Below are 25,814 nucleotides of genomic sequence, written 5' to 3' on the forward strand. Positions count from 1 at the left end.
AGTGCTATCAAAACATGGGAAAAAGCAAAAAGGGAGCTGAATATCTAAAGCTGGGCATGGCTGGAACTGTATTTTAAGCAACACATTCACTTTATACCATACACAAGTGCTCAGATATTATTTAGTGTTTATTTATTTGTTTGTTTGTTTTTTAATATTTTAACAGCCAAAATAACCCATTTATAGCATATCAGCCTATTATATAGCATATCAGAGTTAATTTCTGCAGTGGGTTTATCTTTATAGTCTCTAGAGAAAAGTCTTTTGAGCAGTTAACCGTGCTCATGGTTCTAAAAGACATTTTATAAATGTAAATGCTGCCATCTAAAGTGATGCTGAGGAGATGCATGACAAAAAAAATATTTGAAAAATGTGTTTATTAAAATATGTATCATGGCAGATGTTCATTGTATAAATGTACATGACCACAATGGCTTCCCATCTTCCCCAACTGCCCTACTGCTATGACATTTAAGACACATCTCCTCTTTAAACTGTTTTAGTTGATGCTATATTTACCCCATAATAATTTTTTTCCCTTTTTTTCTTTGTTTTTTTCTAGAGCAGATTTGATTGACTCATGTTGTTTAGAGAAATGAATCCATTTTCTAGCCAAACAAGTAGTTCTAGGACATAAAAATGTGTGAAAAGTGATTAAAAAAAAGTGATATTTACTGTTATTTATTACTCTCAATCTGTGTGGCAAAAATCAGTCCACATTCAGTACTTCGAGATATTATGGCTTAATTTTTATAGCAATGGTAATGCAGTAGTTCACTCCATATTTGATATTTTCCACCAGAGGCCGGAAGCCGTGTTTACAGAGAAGCCCTGCATGTACAGGACACCTTAAGTCACAGAATGTCATAAACAAACATATAAATTTATAGTACATTTCTGTCCCATAAAATATACAAGATTCCCTGTACACCAATTTACATTTTCCTCCTTTACTTCAGCAAACAATATTTTATGTGTGAAGAATAAATCCATCCATTTTCTATACCCACTTTATTCCTAATTAGGGTCACAGGGATCTGCTGGAGCCTATCCCAGTACACATTGGGCAAAAGGCAGGGACAGTTCACCAGTCCATCACAGGGCCACATATAGACATACAAACACACACTCCTTTGGGCAATTTAGAATTACCAATCAACCTAATGTACATGTTTTTGGACTGTGGAAGGAAACCGGAGTAAACCTGAGCAGGCACAGGGAGAACATGTAAACTCCACACAGAAAGGCCCCTGCCTGTTCGAACCTGGGATTCGGACCCAGGACCGTCTTGCTGTGAGGCAACATTGCTAACCACTAAGCCAACGTACTGCCCTGAAGAATAAATCATTTCAGAATATGCCGCCTGACTTCAAGACTAAAGTATTTTATTTGTTGATAAATGACACATTGTATAATTATCAATTTATAGTTATTAATTTAGTGTTGTGGAAAGGAAGTTATTTCCTTTAAGTTAATAAGACAAAGAATGCACCAGGTGTTACCGAGAAACTGTCCTCCATTTTAAAGATTTATCAGTGTCTCTTCACTGATATCATATAAATCTTCAAACATATTTTTAAAATCTGTGTATGTAGAGAATCCTCCATACAAGTCTGTCCAAAAGCTGTTTCTAAAGAAACAATATTATCTAAGAATCAGTGCATGAACCTGATTTCTCTTGTAGCCAGAACTACTGTTATAAAATATGTGGTATGAAATCTATATAAAATATACTGTACAATATATAATATATAGAATGACTTAAGTTTTATATAACAACATTCTGTATTGATTTTTTTTTACTACCATAGCTTACCATGATAGAAAACTATGAACATAGCATACAGTATATCTCAATTACCATTATAACAAAATCCCCAAAAATAAAAGGGCACCACACTTGATGACAGAGATTTTTCATTTCAGTAAATGAATACACATCCACCTGAGTTATTTACAAATCAGTGAAGAAAAACAAATATGACCGAGTGACAAATTCAATTACTAGTCTTTTTGTGTGAACGGTCACATAAGTCAACCACTCAGCTCTGTATTTTATATAAAATAATGTTGGGGTAAAAAAAAGTTAATATCTTGCTGCTGAGTCACTAGACAGAGTCATGCAGGAACCATATCAAATGTCAATTCCCATTCTTATTTGTCAGAGTTGGTGCTCTTTTTGTGAGGGTACTTCTGTGCTATTCCGTACGGTACATGTGCAGCGAACGTGCCCATCTCTGCAGCACCTTCGATATGGAACATCTGATCATCAAAGTAGATGTGGGGTCGTATTTTCTCCAGCATGGGGCCTTTGGGAGCTCCAGCTAAAAACAGGGCTTCATCTGTTTCCAGTCCCCAGGCACGAAGAGTTTTTAAAGCACGGATGCCTGAGCTGGCAGCACTGCGAGCAGTCACCAGATAGGTGCGAATGGGGCAGTCTAACCTGTGGCCTTTAGCATAGAACTTTTTCTGGAGCTTTCCGAGGGCTTCAAGGAACCCTTTCAGTGGACCCTATAAGTCGTGCAGAGGAGAAATAAATGTAACATTTTATATTTTTTACTTTACCTTGTTGGATATGAATACAGTAGCATAAAATATGTAATATACAGTACTATTATTGGTCATTTTTATGTCAATTTACAATATAGGTCACTGACTGTAGTCCATCTGTTATTATCCACCACTGAGCTGATATTATTTGGATAATAGATCATTTTCAGCACAGCTGTGATACTGACATTGTAGTGTGTGTGTGTGTGTGTGTGTGTGTTGATATGAGTGTATCAGGTGTAGCTGCTTGGCTGGGTTTTTAAACACTGATCTCACTCTGGCTGGATGTTTCACTGCTACACTGAACGTATAGGGTTTGTTTTCCTGATAAAATGGCCATCAATTGTAAAGCTGTAAGTTAGTTGATCTAATACGCTGGCAACTGATTTACTAGGATCTAAAGTAACAAGCTCTGCATGAGAAAAGGAATAGCTGCTTAAGATTAGGTCACTTGCACAGTTGAGAATGTAAACATTATATATTGCATGCAATGTTTTTCATAAGAACAATGATGATACGCTACATGATCGAGTAGCCTGTTCTCATTTTCCTTCTCATGCTCAAAGAACTTGTCCAGGCCATGAGCTTTGAATATTCGTTCCGACTCATCAGAGAAGAGAACAGCATCGCCATCAAATGCCACTCTCAGCTGTGTCTCCGATACATCTATCTGCTTCTCTGGCATAAACATGGTGGCCGCTGCAATGCCTGAAAGGAAAACAGAGAAGACAGAGTAAGTGCTACTAGTTGCTGGTCAATATTGAGTGCGAGCCTTTATAGGATCTATGACACGTAAAAACCTTTAATGAAAGGCACCCATTAGAGAACTGCATAACAAATAGGTCACTGCATTGTCACACATACAGAAACATTCAGTACAAGCTACCATTCGTATTCTTCATTTAATATTGTATCACATGAATGTCTGTTTCTATATTTAAGGTGTATATAACACATAACTCAATTTCATTCTGGAATAGGGCTTGTTTAGGTTTTCCCCCAGAAATCTAACTGTTTCTGCACATTAAGCACTTTTGTTACTCTGATATCACATTAGCAAAGCCTGTGGGATAACCTTGACCAGCTGGCTATGTGGAGCTTCATTTCAAAACCTTTGACAGGTTACCTCTCCAATTACAACCTAAATATATCTCTGCAACTTATTTACTCTGCTTGTGTATCATACTGTCCCTAACTACAGTGTTCAACCTCTGCTGAGGATAATCATTTCTAAAAAAATATAACATAAAACTATTAGAAAGGAAATTAATTCTCCACTCCTAGAAAAAAAATTTTCGGTTGTCCCTCTGAGGAAACTAAAAGGTTATATGTAAAACTCTGTAAGAAAGTGTTCCATAGTAAGTGTCCTAAATTATATAACCAACCTTTTAACACTTGAACAAACTTTGAAATATATTAGTAATTGTATACTTTGAGTATAAAATTATTTACGTCAAGAAACACGCATACTGTTATGTTTAACCAGCTGCATTTATCAGATATGACATTTTACTGAACAGTTATGTAAATATTGTGTCAATGCTTTGTAGTCTGTTATATACAGTTCGGTTATATATAGTGGTTATATTCCTAAAGTCCTAATTATTTGCACAATTTTGTGACTGATTGACTTCCACCCAGGCACCAGATATGCAACAACAAACTCTGGAAACTCTTAACACACCTAGCAAACAGCAAACTTTTTTATCTCATCTTAATCCTGCTCATCCTCCTGATTTTAATCTGTTTTTTAATTATAAGTTTTATATATATAAATATACATATGACTATATTAATTCTTCCCACTGCATCAAATAAAAGTACTCTATACTTGCCTCCTGCTATCCATTACGATCATTTAATTAAATATTTGATATTAAAAACAAATATCAAAAATATTATCATGTGAATCTGAAAAACGTTCGGATATATTGCGCTATGCAGCAAACATATATTCTCTGATTCTGATGTCTTTGGTCCAGTTTGTCCCTCCTCACCTTCAGCCAGTGCCTCCTGCACCTTTTTCGGGTCGGCTGACAGGTACAGGTTTGTGTGCCATGCTTTCAGGTAGCCAATCGGATTACTGCCTCCTGTCATGCAGAAGCGCTCGATGAACAGATCTGGGGAAAAAAAGGTGAATAAAAACATATACTGCATTCATTCTGTTCATTAAGATAAAGGAAAGTTAGGTCACAGTCTGCTCTGTTCTGTTTGTATCTAGGACGTAACCTATCCTAGGTTGATGGGTTAAGAGTTATATAATTGGATGAATAAGTTACACCTCAACAACCCTGTGGTCATGAGAACACGTAAGCGAGGCCGTGAGCACAATAGCAGTAAGCACAAGAGTTTCATACTCCTTCATAACTCTCAGAAATGGGTTTGTATCTTAACAAATTTGAGCAAATCTGAGTGTGCAAAGGTTCATTTGAGGAAAAAATTCGTTTGATTTCACACATATGAAGCTATAAGTAAAGCGTACGATCGCTAACCACATCCTTATCTTCACTCTTTAGAGTCATTTCAATTGTAAATGTAAGAACACAGTCAGTAGCTATTATGTCATGTACTGTACATATTGTTCAGATTCTGTAACCCACAGACGAAAATAATTTGTTTAAATACTCTTAAATGTCATTTTTTTTTCTTCATTAATATCCTGCCAAGAAAAACTCTTTTAGATCAAAACTTTTAGTTCAAAGCATAACGCATGTATTTGTGGTAAGATGGCTGTATCACGTCTGATGAGTAACAGATGCTTGTGGGAAGGTTTCCTCTGTAGTTAATAGTATGTTACATGGTGTACAAACACACATGAGGAGAACTCATCAGCAGGTATCACTGACAACTGAAGATGGTTTAGGGTTTATGTTGCGAATTAGATTGCGGAGTGAGCAAGACAGGCTTAAAAGTATACAGTTTCGCATATACTGGAAATATAACAAATAAAAGAAACATGAATAATGACAAATGAAAAATAAATTAAATCCAGTATCATGATTTTGAGAGGATGAAAATGAAGAGCATTTTTTTTTTTTTATGAAGGTTCAATATTTTCCAATTATAATTAAACAGTTATAAAATGTTTGCGTATGTATGTCTTTGCATCATAGATTTTTTTTATTTATTTATTTTTTTGTAATTAATTTTCCATATTATATTACAAAAAACAATTTAATAGTGTCTTAAATCTTATAATTGGGAATAACTGAACATATTCACTTAAATTAAGCACTATTTTAAACATTTATAATTTAAGAAATTAATAATTTAATAAATATTACAGCTGCTATAGAATTATGCCCAGGTCATTAATAGTTATAAGTGGTGTTCAGAATATTACACGGTATTGTCATAAATAGTGACACTTGCATTACAGCATAATTATAAACTCAGTTCTCAATTTGAGCACCAATTTCATAAACTGATTACAAGAAATCATTAACTACCAAGATTAATAAGCTTCTATGGTCTTCATTTTTCATCCTGTTTCATTGCTTTTTCATTTTAATAAGTTCTAATACGTTTTAATGATTTATCAAAAGTGCAACCCGGATTGTCTCAGCAGCTGAGCGATTTATTTTGAGAGAGGGGCTACAGGAAGAAGCGCACATTTCCCACATGAGATAAACAGTAGAGCGTGGGAGTCTTTCCTTCATTCTCCTTGATGTTTCATCTAAAATATTCATTCAATAAATTCACACAGCTTATCTGTAAACAGCAGCATAATGACAATCTGATATTTTTTTCTTGTATACATGTTGTTCTTGTTTACTGGGAAGCATTTTATTATATGGGTTTTTATGGGCTTTATGTACAATATTAAAACACTTGAAAAGAATATTAAACACATATGAAATATGGGGGACGTCGATAAGTGTGCACGTATTTATTGGTTTTGTTAAAAATGAAGCCAGGACAGCATGCAGTTTGTTGGCTTTGTGAATGAACCCCCAGGATGATCAGAACCCTTCTAGCTCTGTCACAGTGGGGACTGCAGCAGGAAGTGGCTGGCTTGTGATACAAAGGGTAGAAGTTCCACTGTGTCTCTGTGGGAAGATGTGATTGGCCAGCTGGCTATATACCCTCCAGTAAAACTCATGTCCAGAAAAAAAAAAGCAGGAATTGTTGAGCCTTGATCCATAAATCTGCATCTGAGACCTCCAACGTTTGCTCTAGTGCACATTTGTTCATATGCTAAAGATAAATTCGTTAATTTATCATTAATGTGAATGCAGCGCATGTCATGTGCATGTCATGTTTTTTTATGCTTGGCTTAATAAATAAATAGAACAATCAAACAATGAATCAGCAATTCATTCACATTCAGTCACTGCTTTATCCTGGTCATAGTGGAGCACCAGTCCACCGTACACCACACATATTCACACCCAGGAACAATTTAGAGTTGTAATACACCTATATATTGAAAAAGTCAGAACTTATACAAAACCCTGAAGGACATGGAAAGATTCGCGCAAAACTCCACACACACAGGGAGCAACATGAGCTCTGGTTGAATCAGAAATTCTGGAGCTGCCACTGCAGTACACTTCCATTCCAGCTACCCACACCTGGGAAAGGGAAGAGCTTGCACAACAAGCAGGTACTGCTGCCAAAAAGACAATTTTGAAGTTATGGATCGAGCCATCCACTCCTGCAACTTTTACTTGGCTGTCTTTTTTTAGAGACACTGTCTTGTGGAAGGCACCTCTGCCAGGCTCAATGGTGCAAAGGACAACACTATTTGAAGATGGTCAAACATTTCTGCAGTGCTGCTAGAGAGGCTAAAAAGATGATATCCTTTCTATGCTTCTCTGGCTTTATTTTCATTTTTTACTTTTCTATTTCTTTTCTACAAGTGGACAGCTTCATGGCATCTATTTGTATATAGTTCATTGGAGCGTGATACATCTTTCTGATGTGTACTAAACCAAATAAATACATAAAATCTTGATCACAAAAAAAGTTACACCAACATGTCATTTTTAACATGCATCCATCCATCCATCCATCCAGCTATCTATCTATCCATTTTGTGTACTGCTTATCCTACACAGGGTCACAGGGAGCCTGGAGCTTATAGGGTAGAGGGCAGGGCACAATCACACAAACACTCATGCACATGTTCACACACTACAGACAATTTAAAGATGCTTATCCTCCTACAATACAAGTTTTTGGACTGTGGGAGGAAACCAGAGTATCTGGAGAAAAAACCTAAAGCATGGGAAGAACATACAAACTCCATGGATGTAGGACAGAGGTTGGAATCAAACCATCAACCCTTGAGGGAAGAGGCAAGAGGCCATTGTCCTCACCATTTTTAACATTGCTAAAATAATATTTTGTACATAATCAAATGTAACCATTGATTAAATAGCAACATTTGTTTAATTATTTTCCAGTTAATAACAATGAGAACCTAAATATAAAATATCAAAATATTCTGCTTCTTTCAACTTTTCCCTTCAGGGGTCACCACAGCGAATCATCCTCATTTATTACACCCATATACCTCCTCTTTGCCTCCTGCCTGGCAGTTTCATGTCCAACATTCTCCTACCGATATACTCACTCTCCCTCCTCTGATCATGTCCAAACCATCTTAATCTGTCCTCCCTACCTTTGTCCCCCAAACGTCCAACATACATCATCTGTCCCTCTGATACTCGTTCCTAATCCTGTCCAACCTTGTCACTCCCAAAGAGAACCTCAACATCTTCAGCTCTGCTACCTCCAGCTCTGACTCCTGACTCTTCCTCAGTGACACTGTCTCTAAACCATACAGCATGGCCGGTCTCACCACTGTCCTGTACACCTTCCCCTTGATTCTCGCTGATATTTTTCTATCACACAAAATATCAGAATGATAGTGATATAATTTATATAGAGATTAATATATACATAGTATTTCTCATGATTCTCATGAACACTTTATATGCAACCGCCGCTAACATGCATGTGCGTGTATGTGTGTGTGTGTTCTTTCCTGGTTCTCAAGCTGGTTCTCAGTAAGTATTTTGAGTCCTGCTGTTAAACAATTTATTTATGCAGGACACAAAGGGTCATTCTCATTTCACCACATCCTACCAGTGTTTCTGAGACTGAGCTAAGGTCGGCAGAGATGACGCAGCTGGGAGGTCTGAGAGTGTCGTTGTGTTTTGCTAACAAACATGAAAAGCCTCCAGATGTGCTGTGTACAGATTTCAGGGAATGAGGTCATTATTTCAGTTAGTGATTCCTGTCTTCTGTCTCCTGAATAAAACTTGACAAGTCATGCTGCTATAAGCACATAAGTTACTGTGACCAAAGTTGATTATTTTCCAAAAACAGCACAACAGTGTTTATTTTCTCTTATACCACTACAATTACAATTTTCAACAGGCTCCTTCTAATATCTCCTTATTTAAAACATTCACCATCTGAGCAATTCTTTGCAAAATAACAACATTTTTAGCCCATTTATTAGCCTTAGAGCCGGCAGAGCGTCCATTATTCAAGCTGTGATTTGAACTACATCCAGCACGACTGTCAGAGATACTGTTCAACACTTAAAATTACAAACCAATTGGTTTTGTGCATTCAACAGCATTGTGATATCAGTTATATAGTAAACAGATAACAGTTTATATATTGAATTTATATCCAATATATTGAATTATTACATTCTGCAATACTGTTATACTGTTTGCTGTATGTTTGTAATATTGATTGCAAGGATGATATATAGGCTTTTGGTGATGAATGGACTAATTGAGGTCAAGGGTAGATAAAAGGACACTCACTGTGATGGTTGATGGTGTTAATTAGTCGTATTCCTACATGGGCATGATTGTAGGTCACCAGTACAATGTCAAAAAGCTCCTCACTGTCAGGGTACAGCTCTCGCAGTTGTGCATTAACTGCCTCCAGGGCCTGAAATGAAAACACACATACACACAGGTTGCAGGCCACTAGTAAAAGAAATGCCTTAATGCAAAGACCTGTGATTGACCATTTCATATTCCTGCTCATTATTCTGCTAATATCTAAGCCATACTTAATAAATACAGTGAAACAAATAGGAATAAGTGTGCAAATAGAAAAATAAGCGTGATTGGGTTCAAAAGGGGTTAACAAAGTCTTCTGTGCTCATAAAGTTAGAACTCATATGATGACCCTGATGGCTTTTTGTACAATTAACCATGACAAAAACGGTGTTTTTTTAAACAAAAATTGGCGACGAAATTCACTTGGAATAAATTCTAATACACATGACATGCAATAAAATGCATTTTTAAGAAAGGTAAACAAGAAAGTAAGCAATTAATTAACAAATAATAAAGCAGTCCTGTTAGGAGGAGATTGCAGTTTATATAGAGTAACTGGAGTTTACTTTGTGTCATTGTCTGTTACCTTAACAAATGGAAATGCTGGTCCAGGGGCTAAAGGCTCATTCTCATGTTCCACCTGGTACTTGAGGTATTCCTCCACTCCTTTCTCTTCATACACCTTCTGCTCTTTCTCTGTGCGGAACAGCACCCGAGAGGACACAGCTATCGTTACTGCGTTCTCTGGTTTTGGCTGAATGGGGAATGAAGAGTGTAATATCCTTATACATTTAAGCCAATTAACAGCATACACACTCCTAGTAATAAGGTTTAGTCTTAATCCTAAAGAAATCTTTTCTTCGGGTTAAAGGTTGTCTATATAAACCTACAACATGAGAGAGCATTGATACAGAAAACAGCTGATACAGAGAAAGTCGAGACGATTCATACAGAGAATGATAAAGACCCTTAATTATCACACACAACCATTGAGAAGAATTTTGTTTAGAATGAATATATGGTTTTGTGGTCTGGTGGTCTCTTATTTAAAATGTATTAAACTCTTTCTGGTATTCCAGGATGATTAAAATAAAGATTACACTCAACAAGATGGTTTCAAATTTTGTTGTTTAACATACACAGTGTAACAAAATTAGCTGCCAATGTTCTAAAGGTTCAGATGAACAGGAGAAGGTGATTTGAGACTCACTTTGAGAATCTGAATTAAGTGACATTTCCAAATTCACTGTGCAATGATCTGGTCATGGTATCTTAGTTATTATTCCTGTGAGCACTACTGAATTCACTACTGAGAACTCTCTGTGTTACTCCCTCCTACCAAAATGCTCTCCTAGGAGTGCTCATGATGGTGTCAGTGTATGGCAGACATCCATTAATCTCTCTACTAAACCGGTGCACATAAATCTTGTACGTGCCACATAAATCTTGTGCTGGATCACTGGAGCTTGGTGGTGTAAATAATGACACTAGCACATAACGTACGCAAGCACACATGCGGTGAGTCACGTCACTGAAGACGGCTGATTGTACAGCGTGTCATGTGGACCAGGAACAGAAGGTTGACTAGTTAACTTAAGGAAGAGATTCTGTTATGTGACCCAGCAGAATACGACCCTCATAACATCTAGCATCTGCGTGTTGCCAGGGCTGGGAAATGTGAACAGGATAGACCACATAACATGAGAGGATAAGTGACAGGGTGAAAAAATGCAGCTCCTTCCCCCAGGAACACGTCTGAGAAACAGGAGAGCGGTGTGTTTGTTACACAGTATCCTGAATCACTTACACTGAAGAGAACTGCCGGGTTCATAGCAGGGTCGAGGGATTGTTAGATTAATAATGACATTTCACGTTAGTTCAAGGGGTTACAGATACTACGGCCTTGAAGACTCAGCTCAGCTTGGTTGGCTTTAGCTGTAGGAATAAGAGCACCATACAGCACATTGCCGACGGCGGTGGCATTTAAAAGCTCAGCATCAATATGCTGACCTAAGATTTCCATAAAAGGATATGATACTCTGTAAGACAGGCAGTCCATAATATAGCTGATGGTAGAGAAGATGATTTAATTAAAACAAAATTTGCCCAGTCAAGGAAATTATGATCTATACCTTTCACACTTTGCGTGTATTTTCAGAGCCATCTCAGTTGTTTTTTCTTTAAAAGAGTGGAAATATATTTCTTTTAACACAGACATTGACAATATACCAATTTATTACTGTAATACGTTACAAACAACAACTTAGTGTGCTTTTTCAACCTGAAGAACGTTTTTATTTCTATGCATTACATAAGGAATAAACCATATCACAATCTGCTGTCATATAAAAAATAATCACTGCAAAATGGAGGTGCATTATTTTTTTTTATACCACATATTTTTAGCATTTTATATTATATTATATTATTTATATTATATTTATAACTATTTTTAAATGAATTATTGAACAACACAACTGTACCCTCAGCAGCCTCCGTATTTTCTCTCTGGAAAGTAAAAAAATGCAGCTTGTCATTTTACTGAGAAACCACAAAGCCCGCTATCCTAAAGATGTTCCTGTTTTGGAAAAGTAAAAGCATTGGAATCTCCTTCCAAAAATGGCAATTAAAAATCTCTAAGAACATCATTTTCCTATATCAATAATTACACATCTATTTTATCCATTCATGTAGTATGTATGGCTTACACGTCTCTGTAAATTAGCCATTATTATGGAAAAGATCATATATTAGAATGAATGCATTAATATTCACCCGTGATTTTGCCTCGTAGTAATTACTGTCACAGCTGCTGTTATAAAAAATTAATTATTAGAATCAATCAATTGAGAATTCAGCACTGTGCTTTAACTATAACAACCCTTTTTCAACAGCCTATGGTCATGACAGAGATATTTTAATGTTTGTTTGTTTGTTTTTAACAACATCTCAGATGGTGCTTTTTTCACAATGAATAAAAAGACCAGTGACCGATCTGACCAACACTGCTGTATCAGATCTTCCATTTCTATGCCATGTCTTTCCAGTTTCTTATATTCTGTATCCTTGTATTTGTGTGGTTTGCCTATAGAGCCTGTTTTCTGTTTTCTGATTGCCCATGACTACACAGCCTTCTCATGTTTCAACCCTTTCTATGTACTCTGATGATGATTCTTGGATCAATCCCAATAAAATCACTGTATGCATACAATGCTGCTTCCTCAGCATTACATATTTATAACAGTGAGGTTAGATTTCAATTGATATTCTGTATAAATAGCTAATAGGATCAGCCACATCAATGTCCTGGGGCTGATATCACAATCATTCCAAAAATAACTTTTCCAAAGAGGACAAGATTCGCAAACATGGATATTGATATCTACACCAGCATGGAGGATCTGTTTGTTTTCTTCTCTTTTAATTTAATTAAAATTTTATTTATTTGCTTGTCCTTAAAAAAAAGATCTGTTCCAGTTTGTCTTATAAAGCACGGGTATGTTTATTGTTAGTATCATTCACCCAAAGACCTATCATGCATTTAGTGCAAAGTTAATGAAAGTTAAATAAGCCTTCATAAGGTCCAGTTTGAGTATACTTACAAAGAAAATGCCTCCCTCCACCTTCCTGGCTCGTCTCACTGGTCCCTTTATAAAAGCACATTTCATCGTCAGTCTCTAAGAAATAACTGTAATAAATAGTAACTGTTTGCTTAGGGAGTTTGTAATATGATCATACTATATACAGAGACAAAAGGATTGAGGAACCATGTTAACAGTAGAACCACAGCTTGAGAAATGTCTTTCAGTTCAATTAATCATTCAGCGCAATAAAGTGAGGAAAATTTTATTCAGTGGTGTGTTATAATATGGATGTATAGACATCACCAGTACAGATTTAAGCAACATTTGAGGTAATATTCCTCATTACATTCGATCTCACAGTTAGCGTTATCTTTAAGACAGAAAGTCAGTATTAAAGCACAAAGGGTTAACTGAGTTGCAGTCATGCCAGGATGATGTTCTAGAGAAAGAACAGCACAGTCCTGCGATGATATTTTATATGGGTTTAGCATGGGGCTCTGTTGTGTCATGATATTCATAGTGCAAACTATTTGCCCTTTTAATAGAGACTCTTTTATTACACACAGGCGCTGTTACATCGATAGTCACCAGGACTCCACGTATTTATCTAAACATGTATCATGTATGTGTGAGAGGTTAGTACATAAATAATTGCCAGTGTAAAGTAAAGTGGAACGGTTATAGCGCATTGTCTAACACACTTTGCTTTTTCAGTCGTATTAAAAGCAATACTTTTTTTTTGTCTTTTCAGTATATTGTATATTCAATTAGAAATGCAAAAACAGCTTTATAGAATAACTTCCATAGAAAGAATTAGCAAATGGGCAAACCTCATTAAAACTTAGTCTAAACTCATCATCTCATGAAGACATTATATCACTCAAAAAATAAAAATCAACATGATCTCTATGATGGATTTTTTGGATAATCCAAACTGACAGTTAGTCACAGAACATGCAGCACACTGCACATGTGTCATGGGGTTTAACATTAAAACCTGTTTTAATTGCATGTTTAAATCTAACAACCACATCTGTGCATTTAGTTTACACACACTAGCTCATCACTAGCGAAAAGAAACGATGAAAGTGTAAAGATATTAACACTGAACCCAGAGAAGGTGAAAACAATGCCTGAGGAACAGAGATGAGAACAGCACAGACTGTACAGGATGACCAACCATCAGCTTAACTCATAAAGCTCCACATGCAAGAGAGTGCAAACATTTCCATCCCCATGGTTTTACAAATCATCTACAAAAATCATTTCCAAAAACTATAACGAAATATAACTGTATCCTGAAAATGAAACAATCAACAAAATAAAGACAAATATTACACATGAGATCTGGCATTGACAGGACTAGTCTTTTATTCCTTTATAGTTCTATTTTACACTGTCCTTGAAGCTAATTAATTCCTCTTATCCCCCTTACATTACTGCAACAAGCCTTTCACTTTTCCTCTCTGTGTAAGATAATAAAACAAAAATTGCAGTTTCTCACATTACCGAGAATCTTTAAAGTGCAAACCTATTTATCCTGAAGACTTAAACAAACAGCTTTACTACTAAAGGTTAAAAAAAAATCATAATAAGCCTCTGGCACTGGAGGCTCCTTCAATAAATAAATGAAATAAATATCTCTTTCAAGAAAGCTTCCTTTTTTGCTGTTGTTTTTAATTCATTTAATATTAGGCTTTGATTATGTGGAATGTGCTGTTATTGAAAGTTAATCGACATCTTCTGACCACACAGACAGAGCTGATTTGATGATTGTTCACAGTGGACTCACTGACAAAGTGTGCCTGGCAACGGATGGACTACAGTCAGTCCATTTATATTTATATACAACTAATAAAAGGTGCAGTCAGTGTGCCAAATAACTTGGACTTCTGTTATCACTACACAGTATTTACTAGCATGAATGCACATCAAGACAAACTACCCTATAACCTTTCCTTTGTCAGCATTTTTACAGTTTTATCAAGTTTATATTTACACAGCGATAGCCTTCCGGTAGCATTAGTGTGCTTGATATCAGGAATAGCCCGTGTGACGTGACCAGCACCTGCTGCAGCTCAGATGGAATTATCCCTCCACTTTTAGCTCTATTACTTAGCAGCTCTCTCTCTCTCTCTCTCTCTCTCTCTCTCTTGCTCTTTCTCTTTCATGCCCTCCCCATCTGTAAAAGTATCTGTCTGTCCCATCACTCTTTTATTATGTTTAACACAAACAGCAAGTAATCACATGACAAAAACATAAAAGGCTAAACTGTCTGCTTGTCATCTAATACATACATCGATCCCCATCATGCAGGGACGTTGAAGGCAATCCGTTCATTGCATTCATTGCATCTATCTCTCTACCAATGAATGGAAATCGAAGTGCTAATCCACTAACTATTGGACTGAGAGAGATAAAAATAGACAGAGGGGAGAAAGAGGTGACCTGTGAAACACGTGCGCAATGTAAACATCTAACATGCCAACATGCTCTATTGTCTAGATTCTGTGAGATGAATAAGTCAAGCAAAATAGTGATTAATAAAGCTGTGGAGAGGAAGTTAGTTGAGAGATTAAAAAAAAAGAGAGAGGGAGAGAGAGAGACTTACAGTTTTGGGCTTTTTGGTAGAATCCACACTATCACAGTAGCCTTCATTTTCATCCCAGGAGGCTTTGCTGTCACCATTTGAGCCGGACGAGGGACTGAGGGACATGGGGTCCTGGCCCTTCATGACCTGCAAAGGGTCAAGACTCATCCTTCTCAACTGCACTCATTAACCACTGCTCCAGTTTAGCCTTTCTCACACAATACTGTTCTCTACATACACACTCGTTGTGTGTGGCTCCAGCACAGTGAAGTCGGGTAATATTATTAGAAGCCTAAAGTGCTGCTGCTGTGGATTCACTGCCTCTGCTCCTTCCAGCTAGTTGTGTTTTATGTCTTGTCTCTTCTGATGCAGTGTCTGCAATGTGCTACTTGTGTGTCATGTTGATTTCCACCCTCTGGGCCTCTCCCTCCCTCTCACTCACTCACTCACTCACTCACTCACTCACACACACACACACACACACACACACACTTGCCCATCCCTCTCCTTCTATAGAGATCCACTTACACACTGTCTCTGTCTCATGGTACAGTACAGCATTTATTCATAAACAAACAAGCAAACATTAATATTGACTAAATTGCAGTGTTAAACATTTCTGTATTTAGTAATTGCAATGTCTACCAATTAATTACATTTAATGACATTATATTATTCAATATCTGTTTATACAAAATGAACAATAAACAACCAATAAACTAGTTCATTTTAACAGTCAAGCAATTTATTCATCCAAAGAGACAACTTTTTAAAATAAATCTGTGATTAGCAGAGGTGACAGTGGCTAAGAAAATCTCCCTGAAACAACATGAAGAAATCTGGAGAGGAATTAGTCTCAAACGGGAACCGATCCTCTTCTGGGTAGCACCCAGTAGGATTATATATCTTTACTGTTCTGAAACTTTGTACTGTAACATCATGCAATGCTTAGTGTTTTGAAATGGTGCTCATTATGAGCAGATTGTGAATAAGAAGACAGGCATTATTATTAGAGCAACAGTTCATACGCTGCTAAAATATCCAGCTTTTTGTCTACCAAGCTACCAAGTGCCGAAACACAATCTGAGCTGGTCAAGCTTGTAAATATAAGGGTTTCTAAGATAATGAAACATCCTATACAGGTTATTTTAAAGAAAATAACATGACACTAAGAAAATTAGAAAATCGCAAACATTTATTCATCAGTTCAAACAAGTAATGTTGGTCGATCAGCTTCACCAGTGTTTTGAAACCTGGTAGTTGCTACGTTGCCAAGTCTAGAATATTCTTGCAGAGTCTTGGGCATAAACTGTGTTTATGTGTGGGATATGGTAGCTTAGTGATTAAGGCATTGGAAGGTTGTCCCACGTCCACCAAGCTGCAACTACTGGGCCCCTGAGTAAGGCCCTTAACCCCCAATTGCTCAGTTGTATAAATTGAGATAAAAATGTAAGTCGTTCTGGATAAGGGTGTCTGCTAAATGCCAGAAATGTAAATGTTTCAAGAAATGCTAATCTTTAGGGTATATGATATGATCATAACTACAGATATACCAGCTGAAAATCCACAGGACTGTTCAACCTGGTACACCACCTCTACCAGCTAGAAGTCATTTTCCTTTTTCATTATTACTTGAATAAATTGATCAATAAATGTTTGAGACTTTCTAATTGCCTTAATGTTGTATCGTGTTGTTTACTCAAGGACAACTTGTTTAACCCTCACCTTTCTACCTGCACTTACCAGCTAGTCTACACCTGTGTTTTGACCATATACTAATCTGGATTTTCAAAATACGATTCATGATTGATTTGGTATGATATCATTTATTATCTTTATTATCTTCATTATAGATATGGTATGATTTATTATCTTCTTAATTAATTAATTTAATTAATGTATTAAACTGCAAAGTGACTAATAAACACCATTAACCAACAAGAGAACACACCAAGTGTCTAAGTAAAAGTTGTGTATTTTATGTTGCTTTATTAAATATTAAACTGTCTAATCAATAGAGGAAAAATCTAGCTATTCATTTTTGTTCAACAAAACATAAAATGTTATTAAATATTTACGACTACTCAAGACTAAACCGCGTGCCTTGGGGACTTTTACATTGTAGTCTCTAATGGTAACAGTAGGGTCGTTAAACACGGCTGGCTGTAAGGAACGGAAGTACTGGGAAGAAGACACAAGTCATGATTTCTGCCTGTTTTTGCTAGGTTTTTAGATTTTGTATTTGTTGAACCGTAGAGGACTATTTATTTAGTCTTTTTATTTTCCAGCGAGATGGAGCAGCCGGTGCCTAAAAAGTAAGAGCTGTTATCACTCAGAACACTTAGCTGCTACATGCTAACAGACAGACAGAGCGCAGGCCGCGCCACAGCAGCTGTTCATCCAGCGCTGTCGTTATACTGTTAGCAAACAGGCTAGCGAGAGGGGCAACGGGGGTCTGAATTACAACAACAATAATAATAATAATAATATATACGTTTAACATTTATTTATCCAGGGTCTGTTGGCAGATAATGAGCTGGCGAGCAAACTGGCTAGTCAGTTTATTAGTAAAACACCTTTAGTGGGTTAGCATGCCAATGCTAGTGCCAGCTAGTCTGTCAGTGTTTACAGTAATTCAGCAGAGCTCGCTGACGTGACATCGCATTGATATCGTTATTTTATCATTATACGCTTTAAAACAACAATTAAGGTCAATAGAGCGGTTTCCAAATAAAATCATAATAACTTAAAACAGTTTTCCGACGAAAAGTGTGTGTTTAGATGACAATAAGTGCACTGTGTCGCCAAAAGTTTTGGGACACCCCTCCCAATATAGTGTTCTTCATAGAGACCCACACTGACATAATGAGGCATGAAGGAAAAGACATTAGGAAACAAGCCTTCAGCGATGATCTTGAAGCCTTCTTCGAGGTTGCAAGTGGATGAAACCAGAGAAATTAACAGATTTTCTCATTTTATTACTCCACTTTGAGAGAAGGCATGTTATAGATCTGAGAAATGATTACCATGACCAGCTTTATTGTTTCAACATAGTGTCTTGCCTTTAAGTATTGTGGGTATTGTCAAATGTCAGTGTGTTAAGCCCCTCGTTGTTACTCAGTTTAACTTATTTTGTATCAACAGTTCAATGCTTTTCTTATTGTTTTTGTAAAAGCTAAAAACAATAATATATACAGCTCTTGGGGAAAGAAAATAAGGGACCACTGCCCAATCTCCAGATGTGAACCCTACTGAAAACCTGGAACGTCATCAAGAGGAAGATGGATGGTCACAAACCATCAAGCAAAGCTGAGCTGTTTGCTTTTTTTTTGCAAAAAGAGTAGTATAAAGTTCCCCAACAGCAATGTGAAAGACTGAAACGCATGCAAATCGGGGTTATTCCACCAAATACTGATTACTGATGTTATTTAGCCAAAGCATTAACACAATTTGTTTGCAAATGATTTGCATTTTGTTTTATTTGAGTTATTAATACTGCATGATCTTGGGTTATTTTGATGTGTTGTCATTTCCTTTAAATATACACTCTAAATAACAATAGTTATATTATGAATTTAGGAGAAATATTGTCAGCAGTTCCCAAAAAATGAAACAAAACTGTTCATCTCACCGATACATACAACAAAAGAAACCGATTATTTTTCAGTGGTCTCTTATTTTTTTCCAGAGCTGTATATATATATATATATATATATATATATATAATTTTTTTTTTACTACAATCCAATGGTTTGTTGGTGCTTTGTTGGCAAAACAAAGTTTTGTGAATTCCAGTCATGATTATATTCATATATTATATTTTCGCCATAGCTGCCTACTTAGTAAGGATAACAATACGTTAACGGGTGATCCATGGGTGACCGGTCATGTTGTAACACCTCACGTGTGTCCCCACAGTAAACTGAAGAAGCTTAGTGAAGACAGTCTCACCAAGCAACCAGAAGAAGTCTTTGATGTCCTTGAAAAACTTGGTGAAGGGTAATGTGAAATTTTAATTTAACAGGTAGAGATTAAGTAGGTGACCAAAATGTATTCTGATTGCATCTGATGAAATTGTGTGTTCAGGTCCTATGGAAGTGTATTCAAAGCAATCCATAAAGAATCAGGCCAAGTGGTGGCCATTAAACAGGTTCCTGTGGAGTCGGACCTGCAGGAGATCATCAAGGAGATCTCCATTATGCAACAATGTGACAGGTAAAAGTGTAGTATGTTGACTCTGATTTGTTTTTATTAACAGGTGTACTCTGTACCAATAAATCTGCATTGGTTGACAAAATATGCAGCAGTGGGGGTACTAGAAGGCAAAGACTGTTTCTTAAAAATATTAAGCAATGCTCCTGTTCACAAAATAAGCTCCATTAAGGTTTAGAGATTGGAATGGAAGAATTGGTTGAAGCCATGACTTCAACCCCACTGAACATCTTTGGGATGAACTGAAGCACTGACTAGACCCCAGGCCTCCTCTCCCAACATCAGTGCCTGATCTTGTGGCTGAATGAACACAAATTCCTACAGCCACGCTCCAACATCTAGTAAAATCCTTCAGAGAAGAGTGAAGGTTATTATAATGAGTGGTTGAAAAAGCACATGGCTGTCCACAAACAAGTGTCCACAAACCTTTGGCTATATATTGTTTGTTATACAGCGATCAAGCATAACATTATGAGCAGTGAGATCAGTGAATAACACTGATTATCTCCTCATCATGGCACCTGTTAGTGGGTGGGATATATTAGGCAGTAAGTGAACATTTTGTCCTCAAAGTTGATGTGTTAGAAGCAGGAAAAATGGTTAAGTGTAAGGATTTGAGCGAGTTTGACAAGGACCAAATTGTGATGGCTAGACCACTGGATCAGAGTATCTCCTAAACTGCAGCTCTTGTGGGGTGTTCCCGGTCTGCAGTGGTCAGTATCTATCAAGAGTATCCTTTAAGTCCTGTAAGTATGGAGGCCCTACCTCACAACTTACAGAACTTAAAGGATCTACTTCTAATATCTTGGTGCCACATACCACAGCACAACTTCAGGGATCTAGTGGAGTCCATGCCTCAATGGGTCAGGGAAGTTTTGGCAGCAAAAGGGGGCCTGACACAATATTAGGCAGGTGGTCATAATGTTGTGTCTGAATGGTATATATTGTTGATTAACCATGACCCCACAGTAAGTCTGGTTCATGTTTAGAGTGTCATTAACAATATCTTCTGTTTCTCTGTCTAGTCCCTATGTGGTTAAATACTATGGAAGTTATTTTAAAAACACAGACCTGTGGATTGTGATGGAGTACTGTGGCGCTGGCTCTGTATCTGATATCATCCGGTTACGTAACAAAACAGTAAGTAGAATAAATTATGGCTATTGGAAAGAGTCAAACAATGCTTTTGTTTTAATGTAAAGGACAGGAGTAATGTTTTCGCTCATGTTCTGTCCAGCTCACAGAAGACGAGATTGCTACTATCCTAAAATCTACATTGAAAGGTCTTGAGTATCTGCACTTTATGAGAAAGATCCATAGAGACATCAAAGCTGGGAATATTCTTCTCAATACTGAGGGACATGCTAAACTGGCAGACTTCGGAGTGGCTGGACAGCTTACTGTAAGTGTTTACCGAATACAGTTTCAGGTTTATGGATTATATCTGTGTGGATGTGATCAGTGATTTATCACAGATGTGTTCACTTGTCTGCAAAAGGACACGATGGCTAAGAGGAACACTGTGATCGGCACACCGTTCTGGATGGCACCGGAGGTGATTCAGGAGATCGGGTATAATTGTGTGGCAGATATCTGGTCGCTGGGTATCACGTCTATAGAAATGGCAGAGGGCAAACCTCCTTACGCGGACATTCATCCAATGAGAGTGAGTGAAGTATACACATTTTGATCATGTAGTCTAATAGTAACTAGAAGCTGTTAACAACCCGGGTCCTATTTTTCTTCATTAGGCGATTTTTATGATTCCAACGAATCCACCCCCAACATTCCGGAAACCCGAGCTGTGGAGTGACGATTTCACAGACTTTGTAAAGAAATGTTTAGTGAAGAACCCAGAGCAGAGAGCTACAGCTACTCAACTGTTACAGGTGTGTAAAGTGAATGCTGTCAAATTGTGTGCTCTCAGAAATGGAGAACAATTCGCAGATACCGGTTTCTGTTTGTTTTTCTGATTAAATGTTTGTGAATATTCACCAACGAAGTTTCACTTCTCACTGTGGGTGTCATTACTGACGACACGTTGTTTTCTTCTGAACCATGGCTTAGTCAGACAATTTCCTTCTCCTGTACACTTTTAAAACAAGAGACAAAATATATTCCTTTTATTGTTCCCTTAAAAGTTTATTTGAGTAAGAGTTGTTTTTATTCATGTTTCTTTACTTTTACTGGACAGAAATCAGCAGATCTGGTAAAGCTTATCTGTCGAAACTCCTAATGGCTTTCTGTTTCATCTGTAGAGCTCTGATGTTTTCCTTAGTCACAGTCTATTGAAACAGGAAGTAATGTGATAAGTGCACCCAATCACGTTATTCTGTGGCCTGCTCCGGGGCAGTTTCCTTTCACACATCATGTTGAGCATTTAATCTTGAAGCAAACCGAAGATCACACTACAATCAGGCTGTAACAGTGTTTAGTGCTGGTTTGCTAGAGTTCTACAGCATTTTAAGTAAAAACACTTACTTTATTAAATTATATTAAAACCAGTTCCATTCAAAATACAGTGCTGTCAAATCACCACTTTCACTCCACCGATCAGCCATAACATGGCCAGGTGAAGTGAATAAAACTGATGCCATCTCCTGCCATCCATGTGGATGTTACTTTGACATGTGCCACCTACCTAAGCATTGTTGCAGACCATGTACACCCTTTCATGGAAACTATTCCCTGATGGCTTTGACCTCTTTCAGCAGGATAAGGCGCCGTGCCTCAATGCAAAAATGGCTCAGGAATGGTTTGATGAGCAGAACAACGTGTTTGAGGTGTTGAATTGGCCTCTAAATTCCCCAGATCTCAATAAAATTGAGCATCTATGGGATGTGTGAAACAAACTAGAACGATCCATGGAGGCTCCACCTTGCAACTTAGAAGACTTAAAGGATCTGCTGCTAACATCTTGCTGCCAGATACCACAGCACACCTTCAGGGATTTAGAGGAGTCCATGCCTTGATGGGTCAGGGCTTTTTTGGCAGCAAAATGGGGACTAACACAATATTAGGCAGGTGGTCATAATGATATGGCTGATCAGTGTCATTGCAGCCCTTAAGATTTAAACAACACCCCTTATATCTTGGCACAAACACAACACTGATATCCCACAGTGCTTTTCGCTGTACTTTTGAACATCTCACATGAAATGAAATTGAGATCTTTTAAAAGTAATTGAAGGTCTTGAAATCTTAGCTCTTTTCATTCTGTGGCTTTTTACAGCATCCCTTTATAACGAGTGCTAAACCAGTGACCATTCTGAGGGACCTGATCACAGAAGCGATGGAGATGAAGGCAAAGAGACAACAGGAGCAGCAGCGTGAGCTGGAAGAGGAGGATGACAACTCGGTAGGCTTAGTGTATAATATAGTCCTTTCTATTTCTGTGCTTTGACTGCTTGATTGTTAATACCTTATATTACATAGCCCATGCTGAGGACGTTCAAGTTGTTTGTCTGTGTGTGTTACAGGAGGAAGAGGTGGAAGTGGACTCTCACACCATGGTGAAGTCTGGCTCAGAAAGTGCCGGCACCATGAGAGCCACAGGCACTATGAGTGACGGCGCTCAGACCATGATCGAGCACGGCAGCACCATGCTGGAGTCAGACCTGGGCACCATGGTCATCAACAGCGACGAGGAAGACGAGGATGAAGATGTGGGCTCAATGAGAAGTGGGTGTGGAACTTTCATGAAAGATTTACAGCCTGATTTGCTTTTTCTTTTCCTCATTGTAACATTTTTTATTCCATATATATATATATATATAGGAAATCCAACCGTTCCACAAGGCCAACGTCCATCTTTCATGGATTACTTTGACAAGCAGGACTCAAACAAAGCACAGGAGAGTTATAATCACAACCAGCAGGACCCTTATCACATGCCCAAGACTGCTTTCCCAGACAACTGGAAAGTACCACAAGATGGAGACTTTGATTTTGTAAGTAGAAGTAAATCAGTTATGGGCATTTTGAGTAGGTTTTACGTCAAGAACTCAAACATGTATTTGCATATAAATAAGGTAACAAGGGTAATGCGAGCCCAAACTCAACTGGTCTTCCAATACTTTGTCTGGAATGGGTCTAAGTGAGGTTTGGGACCCAGTTTTAGTAGACTCTGGATTTAAATGAAGCTTGAAATGTTCTCTTTGCAGTAGTAATTGAAAATAGTGAAGCAATTATTATAATTATTATGTACTTCCTATAGTAAATATGCATGAAGTATTCACATTTGATTCCTATATTGAATGTCATTTTGCTTTTTTCGCGATCTGTAGTTGTAGGCATAGAGTAGTATTCAGATTCACTCACATACTAACCTGGGATCGACAATAATTTCTTAATTTAATCATATTAACCATTTCTTTTTTCAAGCCTCTTTATATCAGTTAGGCCATGTCCCAAATGCTGTCTTTTTCACCGTGTGTTTACTATGTAAAATATAATGAGATATATTGGAGTTTTTGTTGCATGCTTACTGGGTGTATTTGTGTGCGCAGCTGAAAAACCTCGACTTTGAGGAGCTGCAGATGCGCCTCAGTGCTTTGGACCCCATGATGGAGCGGGAAATCGAGGAGCTGCGGCAGCGCTACACAGCTAAGAGGCAGCCCATTCTCGATGCCATGGATGCCAAGAAGCGCCGGCAACAAAACTTTTAAGACTGACTCCAGGAAGAAAGCAAGTACATTAAGAAAGAAAAAAAAAAAAGAACTGGCAGGCCAGATTATTTCCCCTCTTTACAGTCTTATATTCAGTTTCTGATGCTGAGCCTCTTACTGTACACCCTCAGCTGCTGATTAGCCGCAGGAGCATCTAGCTAAGTATTAGAATGCTGTACATTATTTCTAGGGAATTTATCTGAGGCCTGAGCCTTGTTTTCAACGGTTGCACTGTGTACAATAACAAATACAGCAACATTTAAGGTTAAAGTGTAAAGGGTAAGAAATGGCAGCAAATCAAGAGAGTCAGTTGATGTGATGAAACATTCTCAACCTCCAATGAGCTGGAATTCCTGTGTAAGGTAGTGAAGGCTTTCATTTAGCAGACCCAAGTCTAACTGATCTACAAATCTTTACACTTATTCAGATCTCACCTAGATGACGCTTGTGCACAAGAGAACATAACCACCACCAGAAACGTGTGAAAAATGTCTTTCACATCTCACATCTCAACACCTTTCCTCTCAGTAAATTGGGTCAGTTTTATTCACCATTGGTCAGACCACTGTTTTATCTGAAAACATATCTCTCATATCGCCATAGCAAGGAGTCACAGATGCGGTGTCTAAACCAGGCATTCCCAAACTTGGTGTTGCGACCCCGTATGAGGATTTACAAATGGGGTCCCAAGAAAAACTCAACAGCTCCTCTTTTGTCTCATTCATTTATTTAAACAAATTGATATTAGAAATATTAAAGAGGATTTTGTGTGATAATATAAGCCACATGTAAATGAACAACTATATATTATTTTAGTATTTTTCCACTATAATGACATGCTGCACTAGCGTAGGTCAGCAATAATAATGGGCAAGCCTTCATTAAACAAGCTAGCATCATGTCTCATCACGTGTAATATTCTAGACTGTTACTGAGTACTAATACTAATCAGTTCAGCTTATTTTGTCACATTTAAACCTTCTGTAAGCTCTGTTTTACATACTTGTGTTCAAAAGCAAATATTTTTCAGTATACAGTCAGAGTTTTGGATTTGAGATGATTAATAATCATAATGATGCTGGAAAGTTTTAAAAAGAGACAGAGCTGATCAGACTGTTTAATAGCTGTGCATAATATCACTAATTAGTGTGTTGATTGAGGTGTCATCTTGTGAACGTTGCTTGCAAATTCCCTGGATGTGCCTAATATACAAACCGGGGTGTGTAAATTATAATACTGCTCATGTTACCACTGCTTCCACATGTACAGGCAAAATCAGATTCCTCTGCTTCACAGATCATTTATAACAACAGAACTGGCCAGTAAATCAGTGCAAGGAAGATTTCTTTGTTCTTTAGTCATTTACATTACACATACACTATACCGATCAGGCATAACA

General features: G+C 37.4%; 2 protein-coding genes across 3 annotated transcripts; one reads left to right on the forward strand and one right to left on the reverse strand.

Annotated features, from left to right (window-relative positions):
* Positions 1 to 299: 299 nt before the first annotated feature.
* nt5c1aa (5'-nucleotidase, cytosolic IAa) lies at positions 300 to 15,930 on the reverse strand. Of its 2 annotated transcripts, XM_058377331.1 has the most exons (8): positions 15,775 to 15,921; positions 15,558 to 15,683; positions 12,965 to 13,009; positions 9,949 to 10,116; positions 9,339 to 9,468; positions 4,548 to 4,670; positions 3,074 to 3,258; positions 300 to 2,511 (listed from the first exon to the last, which is right to left on the reverse strand). In XM_058377331.1, the coding sequence occupies exons 2-8, from the start codon at positions 15,678 to 15,680 to the stop codon at positions 2,155 to 2,157; spliced, it is 1,131 nt and encodes a 376-aa protein (XP_058233314.1). In that variant the 5' UTR covers positions 15,681 to 15,683; positions 15,775 to 15,921; the 3' UTR covers positions 300 to 2,154. The 2 variants fall into 2 exon arrangements, with proteins under 2 accessions (XP_058233314.1, XP_058233313.1); XM_058377330.1 differs by having other exon boundaries at positions 301 to 2,511; positions 15,558 to 15,930.
* Positions 15,931 to 17,668: 1,738 nt separating this feature from the next.
* Positions 17,669 to 25,814, forward strand: stk3 (serine/threonine kinase 3 (STE20 homolog, yeast)). Its single transcript, XM_058377890.1, has 11 exons — positions 17,669 to 17,851; positions 19,455 to 19,535; positions 19,623 to 19,751; positions 20,774 to 20,888; positions 20,986 to 21,150; positions 21,247 to 21,414; positions 21,500 to 21,637; positions 22,981 to 23,106; positions 23,228 to 23,429; positions 23,526 to 23,698; positions 24,257 to 25,814. The coding sequence occupies exons 1-11, from the start codon at positions 17,829 to 17,831 to the stop codon at positions 24,413 to 24,415; spliced, it is 1,479 nt and encodes a 492-aa protein (XP_058233873.1). The 5' UTR covers positions 17,669 to 17,828; the 3' UTR covers positions 24,416 to 25,814.

The sequence above is a fragment of the Hemibagrus wyckioides genome, linkage group LG24 (assembly GCF_019097595.1).
Source record: "Hemibagrus wyckioides isolate EC202008001 linkage group LG24, SWU_Hwy_1.0, whole genome shotgun sequence".
Taxonomy (NCBI): Eukaryota; Metazoa; Chordata; class Actinopteri; order Siluriformes; family Bagridae; genus Hemibagrus; species Hemibagrus wyckioides.